Here is a 22,191-nt window from a genome sequence, read left to right as displayed (position 1 = left end):
CTCGTAGCAGTCGTAGCAGGGGTTTGGCGATCTCCCAGCTAAGACACTAAATGGGCTCGGGGGCCACACCACCAGGGGGTAACGTGTTGGGGAAAGAGAATGGACGGGTAGATGACCCAAAAAGGGGTGCGAAAGGCACCAAAATTGATAAAAATGAAAAGGAATGAATGATGGAAAGGTATAGGGAAAGGGAAAGAGAAGAAGGGAGAAGATGTTGTGGCTTAGTCGCGGTGGAGTCCCCAGCCTCGATCGATCCAGGGCTCTCATAGGCTTGGCGGTCGTGTTGCTTCAGCTGTGACGTGTAGGAGTAGTCAGATCATTGGCACTCCGAGTCCCAGATGAGGGTACTATGTGCGAGATGTCGTAGTAGGAGTAGTCTGAGGCTATTAGTACAAGGTTACCTAGGTATTGTTGGAGTTTAGCACACTAGTACCAGAGAATATTGTATGCCAGTGTCTAACTTGAAAATATATACTCGCACAAGGGTAGGTATGATAAGTAAGACCAATTATCCAGGGAAACCGTAGAAGTAGTAGATTCTAAATCACCAGTGGGCTGCTGATCAAAGACCACTAGTAGTAAAAGTATAACTACCTAGGTACCTAAACCTGTCTGCAATTGACCCATCCAGTACTATCTTGGTTCTTGAAGTCGGGAAGCTACCCGGTGAAGTCCCGTGATATCTTGAAATAACGCAGTACTTGTAGTACTTGTAGTACTAGTACCAGGTCAACTTACTAGAACTTACCTAGTCTACACTTACACTAAGTACTCTAACTAGAACTAGTCTACTAACCCTACTACTTGTACAAAAATAAAAACATAACCCCAGTCAACTCCCTACTACTGTTCCCTCCTACCGTAGGATACACCTGATATCGCAAAAACACTGCCGAACTAATCTATAACACCCAGTTCGTCTAACTTGAGAATCCTAATATTACTGCATTACTATTACACTACTAGTACTCCGTACTCCTCACTCGTACTCTACTAGTATCCGAGTTATGACACATCTGTGGAGATTCTCTCCGCGGTGGCTTCCCCGAACCCACCGCCCGAGCACTTCCGAGGGTATGCCGCATCCCGCGAAATTTTCTCCGTTCTACCGCTTCAGTTCTTCACCACACGATTTTCCTATTTGCATCAATTCTCTGGGGTACGGGGGTTTTGGATACTTTCGATTCAATTTCCCTGCTTCCTCTTTGTACTATAGCGACCTTTTTTCCCTTTTTTTCCCCTCAAACCCCGCCGGTCCTCACCTCTATTCCCACTCACCGACACCATTCGTCTCAACTACGCATCGCGCGTGAGATAGCTGTCTGTCGCAAATTGACTTTGCCAGAGCTATCTTTTATAATCAACCAGACATAATGGCCCAATCCAATGGAGAGTTGGAGCACTCGAAAGGTCCGCCCGCTCCTCGAAGCCTTCCCCGACCCGGTCACACGATACATCGGATCGCAGCATACAACGTGGCCGACCGTAATTCAGGATGCAATTTTCTAACTATCTTATAGAGGTTCCCCCGACTTCCCAGGAACAGACCAATGGCGACCACCCCGAGGGTGTGGAGGATGATAATGCTGGTGGTATGTGGGACAATTGGAGACGAACCGATGCTGTGGTTTTCTAACTCGTGTCAAGGCCTTTTCCAGATTTCCGTGAATCTGCCTCATGACCCTTACCAGATTCAGGTCACGGTAAGTGTTTCTCCGCTAGGAGTTGATGCAAATTGACGTCTGACACCGTTGTTTTTTCTTCTTTTTCTGTAGGTGTCCAGCCAAGAACAGGTTCAAGATGTCCGCCAATCTATCGTCGAGCTGCCTGGCACCTTCCAGTACACATGCTTCCACCTCGAATTCAACGGAACTCGCATCAACGACTTCATTGAGCTGTCCGAGGTGCCGGGCCTGCAAGCGGATTCCGAAATCACTCTGGTGGAGGATCCCTACACCGAGAAGGAGGCCCGCATGCATGTTGTGCGATTGAGGGAGCTTGTCGGTGCGGCGGGCGACCGGGTGGACACCCTTCATGGTATCTCTGCCGGCCTCTCGCTGCACGACGATGTCTCCGCTGAGGCTGCCCTTGCAGCCGAGTCGGAGAAGGACCACTCGCTGCTCAAGTACAACCTGACTGGACCCTCATCGCTGCAGACCATTTTGCCCAAGCCCGAATCGCCTCTGCCGAAGACTGTCAAGTCTATCTCGTTGTCAGCATGGAACCCGGTGCCCTACCACCTCCGTCAGAAGGGCCACCTGCTCTACCTCCAGGTCCTCACCAACGAGGGCGAACAGTTCCAGATTACTGCGCACGTGTCGGGATTCTTCGTCAACAAGAACTCCAACACCCGATTCGATCCTTTCCCTAAGCCCATGCCCAAGGGAATCAAGGGCAGCGCTCACTCTCTTCTTACTTTGATCTCCCAGCTATCCGCCTCTTTCAATACCTCCTTCGAGGCCCTCCAGGAGTCCAACAACCTGAAGGACCTCCTGACCACCTTCCCCTTCCAGAACGCCATCCCCAACAGCCCATGGCTGGTCGCCCCGGTGACATCGAGTCAGAACGCTCACCAACCCGACCTTACCCGCTCTCAAGAGAGTTACCTGATCTCTGGCGTGGACAACGCCGAGACCCTGCGTGACTGGAACGAGGAGTTCCAAACTACCCGCGAGCTGCCTCGCGAGACTGTCCAGGACCGTGTCTTCCGCGAGCGTCTGACCTCGAAGCTGTTTGCTGATTATAATGAGGCTGCTGCCCGTGGTGCCGTTCTGGTTGCTCGTGGCGAGGTTGCTCCTCTGAACCCTACCGAAGCCCGCGAGGCTCAGATCTTCGTCTACAACAACATCTTCTACTCCTTCGGTGCTGACGGTGTTGGTACTTTCACCTCCGAGGGTGGCGACGAGGCCGCCCGCGTTGCTGTTGGCAAGGATGTTCTGGGTATCAAGGCCGTGAACCAGCTCGATATTCAGGGCCTGTTCACCCCTGGTACCATTGTTGTTGACTACCTTGGCAAGCGTATTGTTGGACAGAGTATCGTCCCTGGTATTTTCAAGCAGCGTGAGCCGGGTGAGCACCAGATCGATTATGGTGGTGTTGAGGGCAAGGAGGTCGTGGCTACACACCCTGACTTCAAGCCCGTTTTCGAGAAGCTTTCCAAAGCTCTTCGGGTTAAGCAACACCCCGTTTGGGATAAGGATGGCAAGCGTCATGACCTCGAGGGCAGTGTTGAGACCAAGGGTCTTTTGGGCACTGATGGACGCAAGTATGTCCTCGATCTTTACCGCGTGGCCCCCATGGACGCCACCTGGCAAGAGGAAGACGGCAGCGATGTCTACCCTCATCGTATGTCAGTTTTGCGTTTGGAACTCGTTGAGTCATACTGGCGCCACAAGATGAGCGAGTATGTGAAGGCTGAGGTCGAGCGCCGCCGTGCCGAAAAGGCCGAGAGCAAGACCGAAGAGGATGCCGAGGAGAAGCCCGAGGAGTCTGCGGACCAGGAGCGTGTTGACATCTCCGGATTCCAGCTTTCGCTCAACCCCGATGTCTTCAGCGGCCAGGTTCCCCAGACCAAGGAGGAGAAGGAGCAGTGGGCTGAAGACGAGAAGGAGGTCCGCAGTGCATGCGACCACCTGCGCTCCAAGATCATTCCTGATCTGGTTAAGGACCTGCACGATGGTGACGTTGGCTTCCCTATGGACGGCCAATCCTTAACCCAGCTCCTGCACAAGCGTGGTATCAACATGCGTTATCTGGGTAAGCTGGCTGATCTGTCCAGCGAGAAGGGTCCTCGCCTTGCGGCTCTTTCCACCCTTGTCGTCCAGGAGATGGTTACTCGTGCTTTCAAGCATGTATCTCACAAGTACCTGCGCAACGTGCCGGCTCCATTTGTCGCTCCCTGCATCGCGCACCTATTGAACTGCTTGCTCGGTGCCGACGTCAACGCCGCTCCCCGCGCTGAAATTGACGAGTCGTTGCGTGAGGTCTACCCTGAGGGTGACCTTTCTTTCGAGAAGGTCACTCCCGCCTCTCTCCGCGCTGAGATCGAGAAGCAGGTCACTATCCGTTACCGATTCTCCCTGGACAAGAGCTGGGCGAATTCCCTTCGCCACCTGCAGGTTCTGCGTGATATCTCCATCAAGTTGGGTCTCCAGCTCGGTGCCCGCGAGTTCGCTTTCACCAAGGACCAAGTGAAGGAGGCTCCGGTCCCCGTCCCCGCCGCCAACGGAAATGGCCACGATGACGGCAGCAAGAACAAGAAGAAGAAGAAGGGTGGCGACAACAAGTCGCCTAGCCGTGCCCCTGTTGAGGCCAAGCCTGCCGTGTCTATCTCTGCGGATGATATTCTGAACATCGTGCCCCTTGTTAAGGATGCCTCGCCCCGCAGTGCTCTGGCAGAGGAGGCCCTTGAGGCTGGCCGTATCTCTCTTATGCAGAACCAGAAGCAACTGGGCCAGGAGCTCATTCTGGAATCCCTCTCTCTGCATGAGCAGATCTACGGTATCCTCCACCCTGAGGTTGCCAAGCTGTACCACCAGCTCTCCATGCTCTACTATCAGACCGACGAGAAGGAGGCTGCTGTTGAGCTGGCCCGCAAGGCTGTGATCGTCACTGAGCGCACTCTTGGTGTTGACTCTGCTGACACCATCCTTGCCTACCTCAACCTGAGTCTGTTCGAGCATGCCTCTGGCAACACCAAGACTGCCCTGGTATATATCAAGCACGCTATGGATCTCTGGAAGATTATCTACGGTGCTAGCCACCCCGATTCTATTACCACCATGAACAACGCCGCTGTGATGCTGCAGCACCTGAAGCAGTATGCTGACTCCCGCAAGTGGTTCGAGGCCTCCCTCACCGTCTGCGAGAACCTGTTCGGCAAGGAGTCTATCAATACCGCCACCATCCTCTTCCAGCTGGCCCAGGCTCTGGCCCTGGACCAGGACTCCAAGGCTGCTGTTGGCAAGATGCGTGAGGCCTACAACATCTTCCTTGCTCAGCTCGGTCCCGAGGACCGCAACACCAAGGAGGCTGAGACTTGGCTCGAGCAGCTTACCCAGAACGCTGTCTCTATCGCCAAACACGCCAAGGACATCCAGGCCCGCCGTCTGCGCCGTGTCAATATCAACCCCCGCGTTTCTACCATGGGCACTCGTGTCCAGCCTCAGGTCGGCCAGACTGCTCCTGAGACCGCTGGCGCTGGCGCCGCTGATCCTAACATGCAAAACCGCAGCATCGACGAGCTGGTGAAGTTCATCGAGGGTGGTGAGGCCGGTTCTTCGCGCACCAAGCAGAAGAAGCGCACTGCCAACCCCAAGCTCCGTGGCTCTAAGCAGTCTAAGGCTTAAATTCCCCTTTCTTTTCAGCTTGATTGGATTTTGATCCGTCAATTACGGGCTTTTTTTTTGCCATATCTTGTCTTAACAATAAAATACTCCATGATTTTGTTTCCTGTTGGGGCCGGGGTCCAGCTTGAGCGGAAAACTGTTTTACTATTTTAGATCTCTCTCCTCTCTTCGAATCTTTTGTTTCATGTTTTCTCGACCTGTTGATTTTGTCCTGGGTCACTGCGCGGGATGAAGTTCAGGGACTCGGTTGTACTATATGGCCCGATACCTTGGTGTGGATGGATGATGATGGAAGGTCTATATACTTACGAGTTTATTTTGCATATGATAATGTGACTTGGGTCGTTGATGCATGATTTGGACCTCTAGAATGTTTCCCAGAACCTTCTACTCTAGTAGTTAGTAGTCAGAGGCCAAGGCGATATGCCCCCCAGAGCGGAGAGGTCGGCCTCTCGTCGCTGACCGCCTTGGGACCCACCCTTGTTTACTTTGTTCTGCCGTCTCCTCCGATCTCCCTGCACCCACCTTACATCGCATTTTATCGCGCCTCTTATTTGAGCCTACTTAGGTGTACATCTTATTTATCTTTTTCTCATGGACACTTTCTTCGTCAATCAATAGCTATGCTTGGATACCACGTTTGGTGATTATGCACCTTCGCAGCAGCAGCCGTGCCGAGAGGCCCTATTCTTGCAGTACAGTCCAGATGCGCTCTAAACCCTCTTGTTGCATACCTAACGATTGAATCGCAGATCTAGCATTTACACGGTAATATTTCTCCTGATGCCCCCGATGGACGACCTACAAGCGACAGCCAAGTGGGCAAACCGCATCTTACGCCCTCTGACCTCGATTTATCGTCGACTTGAGAAACACCAGGAGACGCTGGCAATAATCGCGGCCGAATCGAAACTTGAGAGGACTGTGAATGATAATACCAAAGTCACGCATATGCCAAGTAGGCTTGAAACTGTGGTCGACCAGGGTAGTATTCCCGGATCAGACGCGGACGAAGACGATCCAGTCTGGATACCGGGGAAGCAGCCCGATCAACGACGTGTCAGACATAAATTCTCGAACCGAGGTGCAAAGACTACAAGGAGAAGAACGCGTATTTCAGTGCACAGCCCGGAAGCAAGTCGCACCCTGCCCGGCGCAATTGAATTGGCGACGCCCCTAATCACTGGGAAGAGATGGGAGGCACCATCGAGTGCTCAATCACAGGGCTCTGCAGAACAACCCAAGACCAGGAAATCTCAGGGTCAAATTGAAGCTTTCCGTGATAGATACAAACTCCAGAAGAGTCCATGGCAGGAGCTGCTCGATCAGTCAGGAGATACAGGATTTGCCGACATCGCAAACAATCTGGATCGTGTTCTCCAGAACTTCCTTTGCAATACCAGGCTTCACAAAGAAACGCCGAGTGAGGCAAAAAAAAAGCCTGAACGAGGCGCGCGCTCGTTGATGTCCATGGTTGCCCGACGCTTACCGGAGTTCATTGCAAAGGAGCAGGAAGTGCAGGATGAGATGGAAGAAAATAAGGACGATGACATGACTGGCGCGTATTTCACTGAACTCGAGTCGTTTTATGCCCCTCATGGCAGAGGATGGAGGCCACTACGCGAGGCTGTTCGGGCTCAGGGCATATATCTGGTTACCAGAATGATTTACAACAAATGGGTTACAGATCCAATTTCCTGTGCTCTGATAGAAAAATGCCGATATCACGAACCAGATGCATGCGAGGCCCTTCTGACGACTTTTCTCTCCACGTCCAATACCTGTCCTTTCCCTCTCGCCCTCAACCCTCCCGTCGACTGCAGCAGACCTGGAGATCCACTACGACTACTGCGCAAATATGCGTCTTACGGCCCTGCGCATCGCTCATATATCTTTGATGAGCTAACCAAACTTCTTAAACAAGGCATTCTGCCTCCACAATGGATGTCAACTAAATTGTGGACGAGCTGGATGACCCAAGCCACAATATCTTTTTCTAGAGAAGACAATGACTCTGCTTTTGCCTCACGATTGATTGAGGCCGTTTTGGTATCTTCAAGTGATGTACAATTGGCAGCTTGCTTCACGCAGGCTACAAGATCCCTCCCTGAGAAAGGCCGAGTAAGAGCCACTCGGGCTTCATCCATAGGACAAGCAGGCAGGCCCGACATGGTAAGCCTATGCCCGGTGTCTGTAGAAGTTGCGTTCAGCAACCACATCACAAGTCTTTTGTCAGCACTATGTGGTATACACATATCACGCTCTCGTGCACTCGACGATTGGGCCGAAGTGGACGGAACCAAAGCAGGCCATATTATCAACCGTACTTGTTATATGGTGGAAAGGGACATGGAACAGAACCCACTTCCAAAGGCGACAGCAGTCACGTCACACCAACTATTCAGGCGGGGTTGCATTGTCATGGCAAATTGCCTTTTACACTGTAACGACGCAATTCTCGAAAACGACGACGAGTATATGATCCCACCAGCGCCTAGTCTTGAAGGCCTTTGTGAATACTTGTCTAGCCGATCTGATTCCGTCAAGGAACTAGCATTACTCGTCCAACAGGCCTTTCGCTGTTTTGGCGGTGCTCCTTCAAGTGACGACCCCGATATGGGTAGGGATGTCCGCCGCATGGTCTCTCGAATGCCTCACTTGGGAAAGCTGCCTTGTCTTTCAGCGCTCCTCGGTCAAGTCGCTGTGGAAACCGCCATGCACTTTGCGGAAGGAACCGATGATCCAGATGACCACCTGTGGGCAATCGAGATCCAAGAAACAGTCATTGCTCTCCACAATGGAAAAAAAGCAAGTACCGATACTTCGGATCAACTAGAAGTACGAACTCAAAGTAGAGGATATCGATGGGAAGAAAGCATTGGCGAATGGGTAGCTCGAACCCCTGCAGCCAAACCAAACCCAGCGCCTAAAGTGATCAGAGGACGCAACTCAATGACTGCGAAGCCACTTCCATACATTCCCTGCTCAACCGACAGCAGCTTTTCCGACTCAGAAACCTCTGTGAGGACCGCTTCAAGCTTGACTTCTTCCCCTACATCCGCGGAGTCCACCTCTATTGGGGTAAAACGAAGTAGTGCGGTGACAGAATCGTCGCCGACTCGCCCGGCTAAACGTCGGCGACCAGACCCGGTGATTTTGGAAAATCCCGAAGCCAGCAGGGATACTCCTAGTATTGTGACTCGGTCCTCGGTTTCGCAGCGGGAGCCCTCGCGTCGTCGTATTTTGCGTGAAATGACCGATCACCACCAGCACAATCGGTTGGCCCCCACGAGGATAAGCTCCAGAAACAAGGTCGAGGTCGTGATCATTAATCAAAGTGGGAGCGCTCCGAGCGAAGAGCCTCCACGACCTGTTCCGGAATCCGTCCAGATGCAGGTACACCGAACAATGGAGCGACGAAGGCCCGGGCGACGAGAACTTTCTGGTGTATCAAAATCGGCAGTACGCGAAGTTCCTACCCGGAGCTTGAGAACGGTCATTCCCTGTTCCGACGAAAGCGATGACGAGCTTAGCTTTCTATGAGCACGCGTGGGCTTGCTCAGAAGGGAATAAGGTCCAATCTCTACTGACTCGATAGTTGAACTGCTTTTCAGGGTCTACTGTCTATCCATGGTTCACGTTGACCATCAAAGTCTTACATTGCGAACGGACCTTTCTGTAAATCGAGGTGATCTTGGAGAATGGACCACCCGGGCTCGACCGAGCGTGGTCGAGATTGCTCGGCTCGATTTTCCAAGGAAACGGTGGATACTGTAGAGCGGGGTTCAGCTTTCTTGGGGGGTAAATGGTGTTTGGGACCTGTTATGATATTATACCCTTGGGCCGTGGTTGGCGTTATATTGCATTCATGTTTTGTTTTAGCCTCTTGTATTTGTTGAATTGCTCATCCATGCCGTTTACTTGCTCATGGCTGTGGATCTCTCTGGGTCCCTCTTGTGTTTGATGCTTAGGATCAACAATCCCCTGTATGTTTCGAATCTAAGGTTACTGGGTGACACCTGTCAATATACTTTTGAGGGGTTCGAATCGTCTAGACGCTCTTTTTTGTTGACGATACCATTCTATCTGCGGGATGCAGGAACAGCCATCGGCGCATACACTGGATTCGGCAATGGCACTTTATTCTATAGTGTCAGCCAGGGGAAAGAAATGCTCCGGAGAAACATTATCGGCCAACCTACTATTGTTTCAGCCGCCTGCGATGTGGGTGCCGGCTCTATTCGTGGGATAAATAAACTATCCACATTGAGGGCATGGGGTTCTTTTGTGATGGAGCTCGGGAGATTAAAGGTCTGACATAGATGAAGTGCCAAGATCTCCAAGCAAGAGTTCTTCCAAAATGACACGCTCAAGCCACCAGCCGGGGCAATTTTGGCCTTGGGTTGATAAGAGATATCGACATGCGTGCACGGCGGCCTGGTTCTGCTTGCTGCGTTTCACGTTTGTGAAGAATCGTGCAGCAATGGGCGCCAAACCCTACAGTGCCCACACACCAAACATCAAACACCGCCAACACAAGATCACACAGAATGGTCCAATGGAAACGTCATCCACAAATCCACCATTGGCAAGCTCCTCCGCACTTTGCCTCCCCTTTCTCCACTATCATCTAATGGATTGGTCTACGAACGAAGCAAGGGCGATTCTCAAACAATCCGTCGTGCTGACTAGGATCGGCGCAAGTCTCTACCTGGCGTCTATGGACTCTTGTTCACTTCTGACCGTTCACTGGGTGTTTCAGTATGAACCAGTCACATCAGCCCATCACGGCCCGCCACTCCAGCGCCAAGATCTCCCTCGACCTGTCGCATGTCGCATGTCGCATGTTAGTGTACTGAGGATGACAGCACTATGTAGCAGTGCCGCTCGAACGGGTCGTTCGCTACCCCTGATTCGATCTGATGATCCCCCATCTAGGATTTGCCGACCTGAGTCGGCCCTGGGTTTCCCTTGAGATATGGCCTCTCATCGGTACGGATGGACATTCCTCAGATCGGGAGAGTTTGAGAACGGCGCCAAAGCCCCTCTTCCTGCGACATATTTCGGAGTATGATCAATTCCATGACGATATGTGTACTTACGATCCGTACAAACGCCAGTCGGCCCAGCCTTGCTTGATTCTACTTATTCCGCCGCGCTGGTCCCGGCGCCGTACTGTACTTGGCCTGTCTCATTGCTCCCCACCCTTCAGGAAGAGTGGACGCAGGGAAAAAAATAGACTGTCATTTTCTTCTTCCCCCTTGTAAGAGCTTGTCTCTAATTTCTTCTTTTTTTCTCTTCCTACCGCGACATTCCCATTGTCCTGTGTCTTTCGTTTTTTTGTCGCACTTTCTTTCATTGACAATAGTCATTCAAGTGGTGGGCTAGAACCAACCGCTTTGTTTGTCTATCCTTTTTTCAACAAGCAGTGACTGGGTCACTAGCATTCTTTTCGTTGCCCGCCAACAAGAAAAGCCTCTGGAAAATATTCAGGCCGAACGAACATTCTTTGGCTTGTTGCTGAGCGAAATATCTTAACTTTGGAAAGCCGTATTCCAGTCGATGCCTGTTTCTGCGAGTCATCCACTCCGACCAACCAGTTCAGCCTAGGAGACCTTGCTCTCCGATATCAGCAACCATCAACACGTCTTCCGACAAATTTTGCGCTCACCATCAATTGCCGAACAACCTGGTGTTGTTCAAGCCTGGATCACATTTCCAACAATTTCCAACTCAATCCTTCCATTCCTTTCTGGGACCTGGTAGCACTCCCTTCGTGCATCACCTGTTCCTCCCCAGGCAAGCTGGTCTTGCAAACCAAAAACAAAACAAAACAAAATATAGAACCCACCGCTAGGCTTTGAACCGGATCTATCTGCGATACGACATCATGTTCCGCCTTCTCCTCGCTCTATCCCTCGCGGGGTTGAGCAGTGCAGCCGAAATTGAAAAACGAGGTGGTAAACCAAAAACCGCCTTAGATTTGTGGTATGAAGCAGTGAATGATGATCTGGCTCGGTACTGTATTCTCGCCCTTGGCTGTGCGGCTGCGGCAATGTTGGTTTGGACCCTCGTCTTCCGATTCTCTGGCCACCTGCGACGATTGTCAAGCTTCACCGATGACAAACAGCGATATTTCGTACCTGCTCATGGTACCTTCTCCTGGTTCAAGGAGCACTTGATCTATGCCCCGTTATTCGGCGTCCGTCACAACCGCGAGTTCCAACTTTCCACCGCCATCAACATGGGCACGCTTCCCAGCCGATTCCACGGTATTCTTGTCTTTGGAGTGGTTGCCATGAACGTCATCCTCTGTGTGGTTACTACGCCTTATGCATCTGATGAAGATACTTTGTCCGGTATCATTCGCAACCGGACAGGTACAATGGCCACCGTTAACTTGATTCCCCTTGTGCTTATGGCTGGCCGTAACAACCCTCTCATCGAGATGCTGCATGTCCCCTTCGATACCTGGAACTTGCTCCATCGGTGGCTGGGCCGTATCGTTGTGCTTGAGGGTGTTGCGCATACACTTGCATGGATGATTCCTAAGGCCCAAGAAGGTAAATACCAAATACCTCTTACATGATGAGCCCAAAACTAATATTGTTATAGCGGGCTGGGACGTCGTTGGGGTTTCTCTGTCGTCTAGCAGCTTTCTGTACACTGGCCTGGGGGTATGTCTCAGTCTATTCATTCCTTTTCTGTGTAAATCGCTAACCTATTCAAACTTTAGGGAACTGTTGCCTTCGTGGCCCTCCTACTGCACTCTCCGTCGCCGATTCGCCATGCGTTCTATGAAACCTTCGTCCATCTCCATTTCATATTCGCAGCAGCTTCTTTCGGTCTCCTCTGGGTGCATTTGCATGGATTGACTGCTAAGGCGTATCTCATTGCCGCTATCGTCCTGTGGGCTCTCGAGGTAAGTTTCGACGATGCCGTTCTACCAAATGATCAGAAGGCTCACTTTCCCTCACTAGCGCGCGGTTCGATTCTTCATAATTTTCTACCGTAACTTCGGTCGCGAGTCTACCACCGCCACTGTCGAGGCGATGCCAGGAGATGCTATGCGTATTACTCTACGCATGGCCCGCCCATGGACCTTCCGCCCTGGTCAACACATCTACCTGTACATCCCAGCTGTCGGCTGGTGGACCTCCCACCCCTTTTCCGTTGGCTGGAGTGAGACTGAAGACTCAATGTCTGACGAGAAATCTCTGCCCATGTCGAAGCAAGACTTGGTCGGCGCGCCTCAAAAAGAGACCATCTCTCTGTTGGTCCGTCGCCGTACCGGTATGACCGACAAGCTGTTCCAGCGCGCCTCCAACGCCCTTGGCAATCGTGTCACCCTGCGCGCCTTTGCCGAAGGTCCTTATGGTAATATCCACACCATGGACTCCTATGGCACAGTGATGCTCTTTGCCGGTGGTGTCGGTATCACCCACCACGTCCCTTTCGTTCGCCATCTCGTGGCTGGTTTCGCTGAGGGTACTGTCGCTTGTCGTCGTTTGACACTTGTCTGGATCATCCAATCGCCTGAGCACTTGGAGTGGATCCGGCCTTGGATGACCAGTATCCTGGCCATGGACCGTCGCCGCGAGGTTCTCCGCATCATGCTTTTCGTTACCCGCCCACGTAACACCAAGGAAATCCAGAGCCCATCGGCGACTGTGCAGATGTTCCCTGGCCGTCCTAACATTGACACTCTGGTCGGTATGGAAGTGGAGAACCAGGTTGGCTCGATGGGTGTCCTGGTCTGTGGTAACGGAGGGCTGAGCGATGATGTCCGCAAGGTTTGCCGCAGAAGACAGAAGCGGACGAATGTTGACTACGTCGAGGAAAGTTTCTCCTGGTAGTCTATTCAGACTCCTCTTTATGTCTTGCATTGATGAGCAGCATGTTATGGATTGTTTCGTCGGGTGGATGCTGTTGGAGAGCTCTCATGTCTTGGTCGCTTTTCTTTTCTTTGCTTCATCAAGCCCCTCTTTCTTTCGATTCTTTTTCTTGATGGGGTACATCTTCCGTGTTCTTTCCGGGGTATACTTTATCCTTTTGATCTATGAGCCTTGAACCTGGCTTTTCTTTGTATATTTCGTGGTTGTTCCGGTTTTGCCTGTCATCTTTGATGTATAGCGGGCTTCGGAGAGTTGTACATATCTTTCTTCTTTGCGAATGCAAGATATGAGGTGCTTTCTTCTAGGTTCATATATCATTTCCCAACTCATCGTACTCTGGGCGCCTCTCGAGATTGAGCAAGAGGCTTCTAAGTTGAAGACGGATCTAAGGCCACCCATAACCTTGGAAACAGGTACCCTAACTATTTTGAATGCGATCAGGGTATGCTGTTGTATGCTCTCCTCCAGTTCCAAAGGTTTGTCTGATTCGATGGATCGGCCAGGACTGAACGGTAGGTATGGCTGTGGTAGGGGGTTTAGAACACAGCAAAAGTAACTTTCTCAATGAAGAGGGGGGGGTTATACTCCACATGAGGCACAAAAGGTTTCCTTCTAAGCTTTGGATCTTCCAACCCAAGCCCACTCCTGTGTTACTCGCACCGGTCTAAGCGGCCCCGGGGGCCCAGCGGCTTAGCGATAAATCCGTTCAACGTTGGCTTCGGAAATGGCCCCACTCGCTTCGGCCTAAGATCGAAGTCCGGCTTTGATAGCCAACGACCCACAAGGTTTATCCTATCTGCCAGTTTTTGACATGAAGCACGGGTTTTTAAGCACCTGTTGCATAATTTCACTATGGATTTAACTTCCGATCTTGTTGTCAGATGCCCGGCCTTCAAGAGTGTGGGTGTGCGGGGTTTCACGCAGTTAATCCCGACCCCAGGGAATAACAGCATGCATCCCCACCAATTCATTCGTTACTTCTCACATAGACAAGAGTATAAGAAAATCTACACTGCCATGTCTGATTCTTGAATCAATATCTCCAAATACAATTCACTCAGTACAGCATCTCGATTTTCGAACAGCTACCGAAGATTTCAGCTCTCATAATGTCTCTATCTGGGAAAGTGATTTTGATTACCGGTTCCTCTAGGGGAATTGGCAAAGCAGCCGCCCTCCGTGTTGCTAGTGAAGGTGCCAGCCTGGTGATCAACTACCTTTCTGACGCAGCTGCAGCCAACGCACTAGTTGACGAGATCGGATCGGACCGTGCTTTGGCTGTACAGGCCGATGTCTCTAAGATTCCAGACTTGGATCATCTTGTCGACGCGGCGGTCGCAAGGTTTGGACGAATTGATGTCCTGATACCCAATGCTGGAATACTTCCGATGAAAGACCTGGAGAACACCAGTGAGGTGGACTTTGACAATGCCTATAATCTCATGGTAAAAGGGCCGTACTTCCTTGCCCAGGTTAGTAAAGAACATTAGCTTTCTCACCTCCAAGTCGATCTGCAAAGTTTTTCTTCGACTATATCTCCTTCCAATAGCGCATGGCTGCTAATAATCATGGTCTGTGTATAGAAAGCCGCAAAGCACATGCCATCTGGAGGGCGAATCATCTTTGTCTCGACTGGAGTCACCAATCTGTCGAATATCGCACCCGCATATCTTCTATACGCCTCTGCAAAGGGAGCAATCGAGCAAATGGCACGTGTGATGGCCAAGGACTTGGCTCGAAAGGGTATTTTGGTGAATGCCGTTGCCCCCGGGCCAACAACCACGGAGCTCTTCCTTACCGGCAAGCCCGAACAAATCATCAGAGCAGTGGCTTCAAATAGCCCTTTCAACCGGATTGGAGAGCCCGAGGAGATTGCCGGGGTAATGGCTTTTCTTTGTGACAAGGATAGCAGCTGGATGTCTGGTCAAATCTTGAGAGTGAATGGAGCCATGGCATGACAGAAGACCATTTTGAATAGTATTAGAAATAAGAATTGAAAGTAAAGAGTCTGATATGATCATACTCGACGAATTTTGAATGTTTCGATTTAGTCTCGTTAGTTTGGGTTTCAGGGGATATTGTAAGCCATTTGGGTAATATTGATCCAAAACTAACTCATCTAAATCCCCAAAAAATTTATTGCAATAAAATCCGAAATTGACTATTGAGCGTATCTACCATGATGTATCCATCAGGTCCAGGGGAGGAGCATTGCGAGTGGCTTTGCGAGGTTCCCGTAAATAAAGTTGCGGAACAACTGCTTTAATGCCTCCCAAATCTCTCTCGTGGTCTCTATGGAAATCCACAAGCCATGCCTGATATGCAGCGGTATCGAACAAAGTCCGGTGAGGCCGGTCGTCAGCTGTAGTATCAATAATCCGAATGCTCTCATCCAACACACATCGAATCATCCGGCGGGCAAACTCCATCATATCTTTAATACCCTGAGCTCTTTCTTTCTGGATCTGACGTTTCAATTGCGGCGTCAGAGTTATCCGTTCCGCGGCCTCAGCCAACCTTTTCCGGCGGCCCTCTTGCGCAGCAGTGCAGATCGCCAAAAGAATCCAACAAGGCATATCGTGATCATCTTCATGAAGTGTTATGTAATTACATGCTGCTTGCACCCACCGTCGTAGCATCTGCAATCCATGCAAATTGAGCTGATATGCGGCCGCATGACCGATGGAAACTATATAAGATTCATCATTATCATCAAATACGGTGCACTGTTGCACTGCATTCGCAGCCGGTTCCACGCGCGCGCTAAAATAATGGGCAATATAGGCGTTGCCCCGAGCTATGGCATGATACCAGGGTGGAGCAAGGATTCTGTCAATGTCGGGAAGACATTCATAATTCGTTAAACGTGATATTTTCATATGAATATGTATTCTATTCGTAAAGAGATAGAACACAATCGAATGTGCGCCGACACTGAATTTCCTTTCAATCAAATGGGTCCACATGTTGCGAACGAAACCAGTAGTGGGATTCTGGACGTAGGCTTTATAGGCATTAATTCCTAGATTCAGGAGTCTGTCGCAGAAGGCCTTATCGGCCCAGACTGCTACATCGCAGGATTCTGCTGCCTCCCATAAGCTTTTCCAGTCCGACGGTATCTCCAACGGCTGCCTCAAAATGGCTCTTACCCGCCTCTCCCATTCTCGAGCTGCTCTCTCATACTTTGCTACGACTGCAAGAATACCGGGTATCCGGGGCGTGTGGTCAGGATCTCTAACAAAGACCGCTGAACTGCCCACTAGATGGTCCCAGGGCAGACGTTGTACAATATAAAGTAGTAGATCAGGGTTGTTTCCCCAGCACTCTCTTGTAGCGAGCCAGACGTAGCTCATTCCCTCATTATCAAACCCGTGTAAGCCAATTAAATTTTTTCGATAGAGAAAGTGTAAGCATTCACGGCAGCCGGCTCTCAATATCTGCTGAAAGGTATCGTACGGAGGATCAGCGTCATAATCATCGTATTCGAGGTCAACGCGTTGGTCGACTGGAGGAACGCGGTGACCGTTCGCGCGGTGACGTTTTGCGTTGACATACTCCCCATAAATGTCTCTTGTGATTTCTCGAAGACGGATAACGTTGGTCCATTCATGATTAGCCTCATGTAAGATCGCAAGCGCCCCCATATTGTCCTCCCCATGCGTCTGCCACATTGTGAACGCTCTCTGTCTCATTTCACGATAAGTTTGAATCGCCCTCCATCCTTCTCTTAGACTCGCAGCCAACCGGCCCCTCAAATTTACTATTCGGGCGGCGTCCATCGCATCATCATAACGGCGACTATGGCTAGTCAGCCAACGCTCTCTTATCCACCTGTCTTCGAAATTTCCCCATAACACCCGATAGATCGCCCCTATTCTTGGTCCTAAGGAGTCGTTAAACATGATATCGTTCAGAGCATGCAGACCAGCATGGCTCCCCTCCTTCAACAAAGTCAGCAGAAGCTGACGATGCAGAATCTCAGGGAAATGCTGCATAGGCGGGAGGGGTAAGGCCATTGTATCGTGTGGCTTGAACCAGAAAGTAGAGGATGACAAGCAAATTAGTTTGAGTTATAAGTGGCTATCAAGGTAATTTTTTAGACGTTTCCTCTGCCAGTGGGTTTTCCGATAGGGATATCAAGTTGGTATATATCCATCATCAAAAAGGAAACCCTCGGGCCTTCAAATATTCTTGGGCAAGTCCATTTGGGCTTTCCGTGTGACCCTTCTGACCCTTTGTTGGCTATTTATTGATCATTCATCTTGAGAATAGCACCAGCAAGATCAACGAAGACCAGCTAGTTCCAGCGCAGGCACCTAGTAGACACAAAGAAGATTCGACCAAAAATATCATCCTTGGACTGACTGGCTTTGGTTAGGGTGACGGCTTTATTGATCGCCCTCCAAAGAAATGGAAAGTCAGTCAAAATCCACGAAAGAATGGCTGAAGTATTATACTATGTTTCTTTGACTGTCTAATTGGACGATATCATGCAAGCCCAAGTTTTATCTATAGTAGTGCGAGGTGGGCCCATGGTTTGAAGAAAGCCGGCTTGATTGAAAGAAAATGGCTTCATACCCCGAAGTCGTTGGGCTCAGAACCCAGAGGATAAGTCTGAGCTGTAGGAATAAAGTTGAACTCGTGATCAGCGAATTGCTTGCTGAGCACCAAATTGCTCGGTTTTCTTCGTCAGCGAGATGTCGCTATTTTATAGTGTAGTTCAACCATGGGCGATGATAGATCAATGATATTTCAAGGTTTTCGGCCTGAAAGAGCTAGATAATGGCCATGCCATTTGGCACGATGACAACGGGTCCCACAAAGTTCAAGTTCTTTGGGAGGGCTTACTTGCAAAGAGGTCAATGATTCTCCACCCAGTGGGCAGTTAGTGCCAACTGATCTGGAATTGGAAAATGCCCACTTCAGAGAACTGCCACTGGCTAACTATCATTAACTGATTCATTGATTTTTGGGTACCCAGTACTCCATATTTTATTTTATATTTGACCGACATCATCTGGCATTCATGGATTTGGAATCATGATAAACTCGGATAGAACATGGATTATTCAGATGGGAGTTGTACGCGGCGAGAAGCTTCGGCGGGATTATAAATCCACCCGAGTCGGGCGGGGACTCGGAGGGGGTCCAAGTGTATAACAGGGCGACTTACCCCCGCAGTACTTCTACTTCGAATAGAACTTGAAGACTGATTAATCTAAACATCATCTTTTCTCCTCACCCCCAAAACCCCATTATAATATTGTCCACTGCCCAAAATGACTCGTCCGGACATCACACTCTACACTGCCCAGACCCCCAATGGAATAAAAATCTCCATGGCCCTGGAGGAGCTGGGGTAAGTAATCCAACCTTGACTTGAAAGTCATCACAGTGTACAGTGGGCCTTGGCGGAGAACTGATATATTGGCGACAGCCTTCCTTACAAGGTTGAGAAGATCGACATGTCCAAGAATGTACAGAAAGAAGAGTACGCACCTATATACCCAGGCCTCTAAACCTGTAAGCTAACCTGATGAATAGCTGGTTCTTGGAGATTAACCCGAATGGTCGCATCCCAGCCCTGACCGACACCTTCAGTGATGGCCAGAAGATCCGTCTCTTCGAATCCGGCGGTATTCTACAGTATCTAGCTGAGCAGTACGACCCCGACCACAAGATCTCTTTCCCTAAGGGTAGCCGCGAATACTACGAGATGAACAACTGGCTCTTTTTCCAAAACGCTGGTGTCGGTCCCATGCAAGGCCAGGCCAACCATTTCTCTCGCTACGCCCCCGAGCGCATTGAGTATGGTGTGAACCGGTATGTCAATGAGTCGCGCCGACTCTACGGGGTCCTCGACAAACACCTGGCCAAGTCCAAATCCGGATATCTCGTCGGAGACCATGTCTCCATCGCCGATATCTCACACTGGGGTTGGATCGCCGCTGCCGGCTGGGCTGGCATCGATATCGAGGAGTTCCCGCATCTGAAGGCGTGGGAGGAGCGCATGGCACAGCGCCCAGCCACAGAGAAAGGACGCCACGTTCCTTCACCACACACGGTCAAGGAGGTGTTGAAGGATAAGGCCGCTACCGAAAAGGCTGCTGCCGAGTCGCGAGCATGGGTTCAGCAGGGTATGAAGGAGGATGCTAAGAACAACCTTTAGGAAGTACCCCTACCATATGGTAGATAGTAGCGCGCAATAATAGGGATCCAATTCCAAAATTGAATAAACATGATTTACTCAAGCACTTCCATGCTTACGAGTATGTAGTGAAATCTCCCCCCCGGTATCTGTTCGAGGAAACAAAGAGTTCCAATGAGATTAAAATGAGAGATCTTCAGAGAGATCTTCCCCGTCCAAACGCGACCGCCAATCGAGATCTCACCGCCTTCCGGAACAATTATACACTCACGTGATTCGGTGGCCACTATTTTCACGGGCGAACAAGACACCTTCTTTGATCTCAAGCTTTGTTCACTAACTATCCTTTGACTTCGTCCTCAAACCGCTGCTATGGCCTGGCGCAATCAAGGAATCACCGGTTCCAACAATATTCCCCTGGGCCGACGTCGGTTCGCGGGTGATGAAGGAGAAGAAGATGATAGTCGCACCGCGACTCCTGCCTCCATGCCCGATGGCCCTAAGCGTGGTCGCAGCCCTGTCCGAGGTTAGTTCCCCTACCCTAACGAGACACTAGAACCTATTCATCTCTGACAGTTCTATCTTATTATCAATAGCGGACCCCCCCAGTTGACAGCGATGGCGTAAAGCGGCGCAAGAAGCGTAACCGCTGGGGAGATCAGCAGGAGAACAAGGCTGCTGGTCTCATGGGTCTTCCCACGATGATCATGGCCAACTTCACCAGCGAGCAGCTCGAGGCATACACTCTGCACCTGCGTATTGAGGAGATCAGCCAAAAGCTTCGGATCAACGATGTGGTCCCAGCCGACGGTGATCGGTATGTGCCTTCCCATTTATCCTTCTTGTGTTTGTCCCTCCAACTCACTCATTCATCAGCTCTCCCTCGCCCCCGCCTCAATATGACAACTTCGGTCGTCGTGTGAACACCCGCGAGTACCGCTACCGCAAGCGTCTCGAGGATGAGCGTCACAAGCTGGTCGAGAAGGCCATGAAGACCATTCCTAACTATCACCCGCCCTCTGACTATAGACGACCCACCAAGACTCAAGAGAAGGTCTACGTGCCAGTGAATGACTATCCAGAGATTAACTTCAGTATGATAACTAACCCTCTAACTCCGAACTATCCCTCCATCGTGTCTGCCATGACTTCCTGCTCGACTCGAGTTGACGAGACATTTCCTCGGATGCCGTCGGCCCGTTTCTTGCTAACCCTTGGTGCTTGATGCTGCACATTGCTTGACGCGATTTCAAAATTACCGGATTACTAACACTTAGCTCTTTGCTATCTTTTTAAAGTTGGCTTACTTATAGGACCTCGTGGAAACACCCTGAAGAAAATGGAGACCGAATCCGGTGCTAAAATTGCCATCCGTGGTAAAGGTTCCGTCAAGGAAGGAAAAGGTCGCTCTGATGCGGCTCACGGTAGCAACCAGGAGGAGGATCTTCACTGCTTGATCATGGCAGATACAGAAGAGAAGGTGAACAAGGCCAAGAAACTTGTCCACAACGTTATCGAGACTGTATGTCGCATCCATTCCGTCTTTTTGGGATATATAAACTAACTATCTATCTACAGGCTGCCTCCATCCCCGAAGGTCAAAACGAGCTCAAGCGCAACCAGCTTCGTGAGCTCGCCGCCCTTAACGGTACTCTCCGTGACGACGAGAACCAAGCTTGCCAAAACTGTAAGTATTCATTCCCTCATAATCGAGTTCCACTTCTGACCACGATGAATAGGTGGTCAAATTGGACACCGCAAGTATGATTGCCCCGAGCAGCGAAACTTCACCACCAACATCATCTGCCGTGTCTGTGGTAATGCTGGCCATATGGCTCGTGACTGTCCCGATCGACAGAGAGGCAGCGATTGGCGCAACAATGGTGGCGTTGGTGGTCGTGGACCTCGTGCCATTGGCACTGGTGACGCTGTGGATCGCGAAATGGAGGTGAGTTCTTTCGTCCATTATAACCGTCTCTATAAAATACTAACGCATCTGCTAGCAACTCATGAACGAGCTGTCTGGAGGTGCTCCCGGTGAGTACCCGCCTCGCCGCATCGAGGCTGGTCCCGAGTCTGGATATCCTGATGATCGGGATGCGAAGCCCTGGCAGCAACGTGGCCCGCCGGCAAGCGATGTGGCCCCTTGGCAACAGAGAGGCCGCGAAACCCGCACTCGCGACGAATATGTTCCCCGCGACCAGGGCGCTGCTCCCCCCCTGGGCTTCTCAGAGCCGTGGCAATGACTACGGCGGTTACGGTCAGCAAACTGGATATGCTGCTCCCGGTACTGCTCCTGGCGCTGCTCCTGGCGCCGCTCCTGGCGCCGCTCCCTGGCAACAACAGGCCCCCCCCCGGTGGACAGCCGGGCTATGGATACGGTGCTTATGGAGGTGGCTATGCCTATCCTCCTGGCATGGCGGCTCCTCCCCCTCCCCCCCGGAATGCCTCCTATGTATAATGGTGCCGGAAGCCCTCCGCCGCCTCCTCCCCCAGGCGATCAGCCTCCACCTCCACCTCCCAGTGATCAGCCCCCGCCCCCGCCTCCCCCAGCTTAAACGAAATTGCGGTTACCCTAGAAAAGTCATCAGAAATGTGTTCGCTTTGTACTTGCTATCAGTGATACCGACGGGATGGTTTGGGCTCTTTTCTTTTTTTATGTGAAGTAATACAGTTTGTTTTAAGGGTGAATTTTGATATCAGTATTTATTATCTTATGATGGTCAACCTGGTTAGAGTAAACTCCAAATTCCTTGGGGCTTTGGTAGGTTAATACACCTTTACTACTACTCGAATAAGT

General features: G+C 50.8%; 7 protein-coding genes across 7 annotated transcripts; 6 read left to right on the top strand and 1 right to left on the bottom strand.

Annotated features, from left to right (window-relative positions):
• Nucleotides 1–1,373: 1,373 nt before the first annotated feature.
• Nucleotides 1,374–5,348, top strand: N7509_009149 (translation initiation factor 3 subunit CLU1; the record flags this gene model as incomplete). Its single annotated transcript, XM_056633786.1, has 4 exons — nucleotides 1,374–1,410; nucleotides 1,521–1,592; nucleotides 1,648–1,703; nucleotides 1,776–5,348. 4 exons carry the CDS (start codon nucleotides 1,374–1,376, stop codon nucleotides 5,346–5,348), a joined length of 3,738 nt encoding a protein of 1,245 aa, XP_056484406.1.
• A 792-nt stretch (nucleotides 5,349–6,140) lies between these two features.
• Nucleotides 6,141–8,891, top strand: N7509_009148 (uncharacterized protein; the record flags this gene model as incomplete). Its single annotated transcript, XM_056633785.1, has 1 exon — nucleotides 6,141–8,891. The coding sequence occupies one exon, from the start codon at nucleotides 6,141–6,143 to the stop codon at nucleotides 8,889–8,891; it is 2,751 nt and encodes a 916-aa protein (XP_056484405.1).
• Nucleotides 8,892–11,238: 2,347 nt separating this feature from the next.
• N7509_009147 (ferric reductase family protein) lies at nucleotides 11,239–13,204 on the top strand (the record flags this gene model as incomplete). Its single annotated transcript, XM_056633784.1, has 4 exons — nucleotides 11,239–11,911; nucleotides 11,964–12,025; nucleotides 12,085–12,270; nucleotides 12,329–13,204. The coding sequence occupies 4 exons, from the start codon at nucleotides 11,239–11,241 to the stop codon at nucleotides 13,202–13,204; spliced, it is 1,797 nt and encodes a 598-aa protein (XP_056484404.1).
• A 1,148-nt stretch (nucleotides 13,205–14,352) lies between these two features.
• On the top strand, nucleotides 14,353–15,201 carry N7509_009146 (uncharacterized protein; the record flags this gene model as incomplete). Its single annotated transcript, XM_056633783.1, has 2 exons — nucleotides 14,353–14,715; nucleotides 14,827–15,201. The coding sequence occupies 2 exons, from the start codon at nucleotides 14,353–14,355 to the stop codon at nucleotides 15,199–15,201; spliced, it is 738 nt and encodes a 245-aa protein (XP_056484403.1).
• A 216-nt stretch (nucleotides 15,202–15,417) lies between these two features.
• Nucleotides 15,418–16,914, bottom strand: N7509_009145 (uncharacterized protein; the record flags this gene model as incomplete). Its single annotated transcript, XM_056633782.1, has 1 exon — nucleotides 15,418–16,914. The coding sequence occupies one exon, from the start codon at nucleotides 16,912–16,914 to the stop codon at nucleotides 15,418–15,420; it is 1,497 nt and encodes a 498-aa protein (XP_056484402.1).
• A 1,608-nt stretch (nucleotides 16,915–18,522) lies between these two features.
• On the top strand, nucleotides 18,523–19,412 carry N7509_009144 (glutathione S-transferase family protein; the record flags this gene model as incomplete). Its single annotated transcript, XM_056633781.1, has 3 exons — nucleotides 18,523–18,602; nucleotides 18,681–18,734; nucleotides 18,788–19,412. 3 exons carry the CDS (start codon nucleotides 18,523–18,525, stop codon nucleotides 19,410–19,412), a joined length of 759 nt encoding a protein of 252 aa, XP_056484401.1.
• Nucleotides 19,413–19,763: 351 nt separating this feature from the next.
• On the top strand, nucleotides 19,764–21,637 carry bbp (putative zinc knuckle transcription factor/splicing factor MSL5/ZFM1; the record flags this gene model as incomplete). Its single annotated transcript, XM_056633780.1, has 7 exons — nucleotides 19,764–19,917; nucleotides 20,001–20,208; nucleotides 20,268–20,485; nucleotides 20,690–20,913; nucleotides 20,970–21,078; nucleotides 21,131–21,339; nucleotides 21,395–21,637. 7 exons carry the CDS (start codon nucleotides 19,764–19,766, stop codon nucleotides 21,635–21,637), a joined length of 1,365 nt encoding a protein of 454 aa, XP_056484400.1.
• Nucleotides 21,638–22,191: the final 554 nt, after the last annotated feature.

This window comes from Penicillium cosmopolitanum (genome assembly GCF_028827165.1).
Source record: "Penicillium cosmopolitanum strain IBT 29677 chromosome Unknown utg000009l:1.0-9042332.0:1.0-9050551.0, whole genome shotgun sequence".
NCBI lineage: Eukaryota > Fungi > Ascomycota > Eurotiomycetes > Eurotiales > Aspergillaceae > Penicillium > Penicillium cosmopolitanum.
This window is presented reverse-complemented; position numbering and strand designations above follow the sequence as displayed.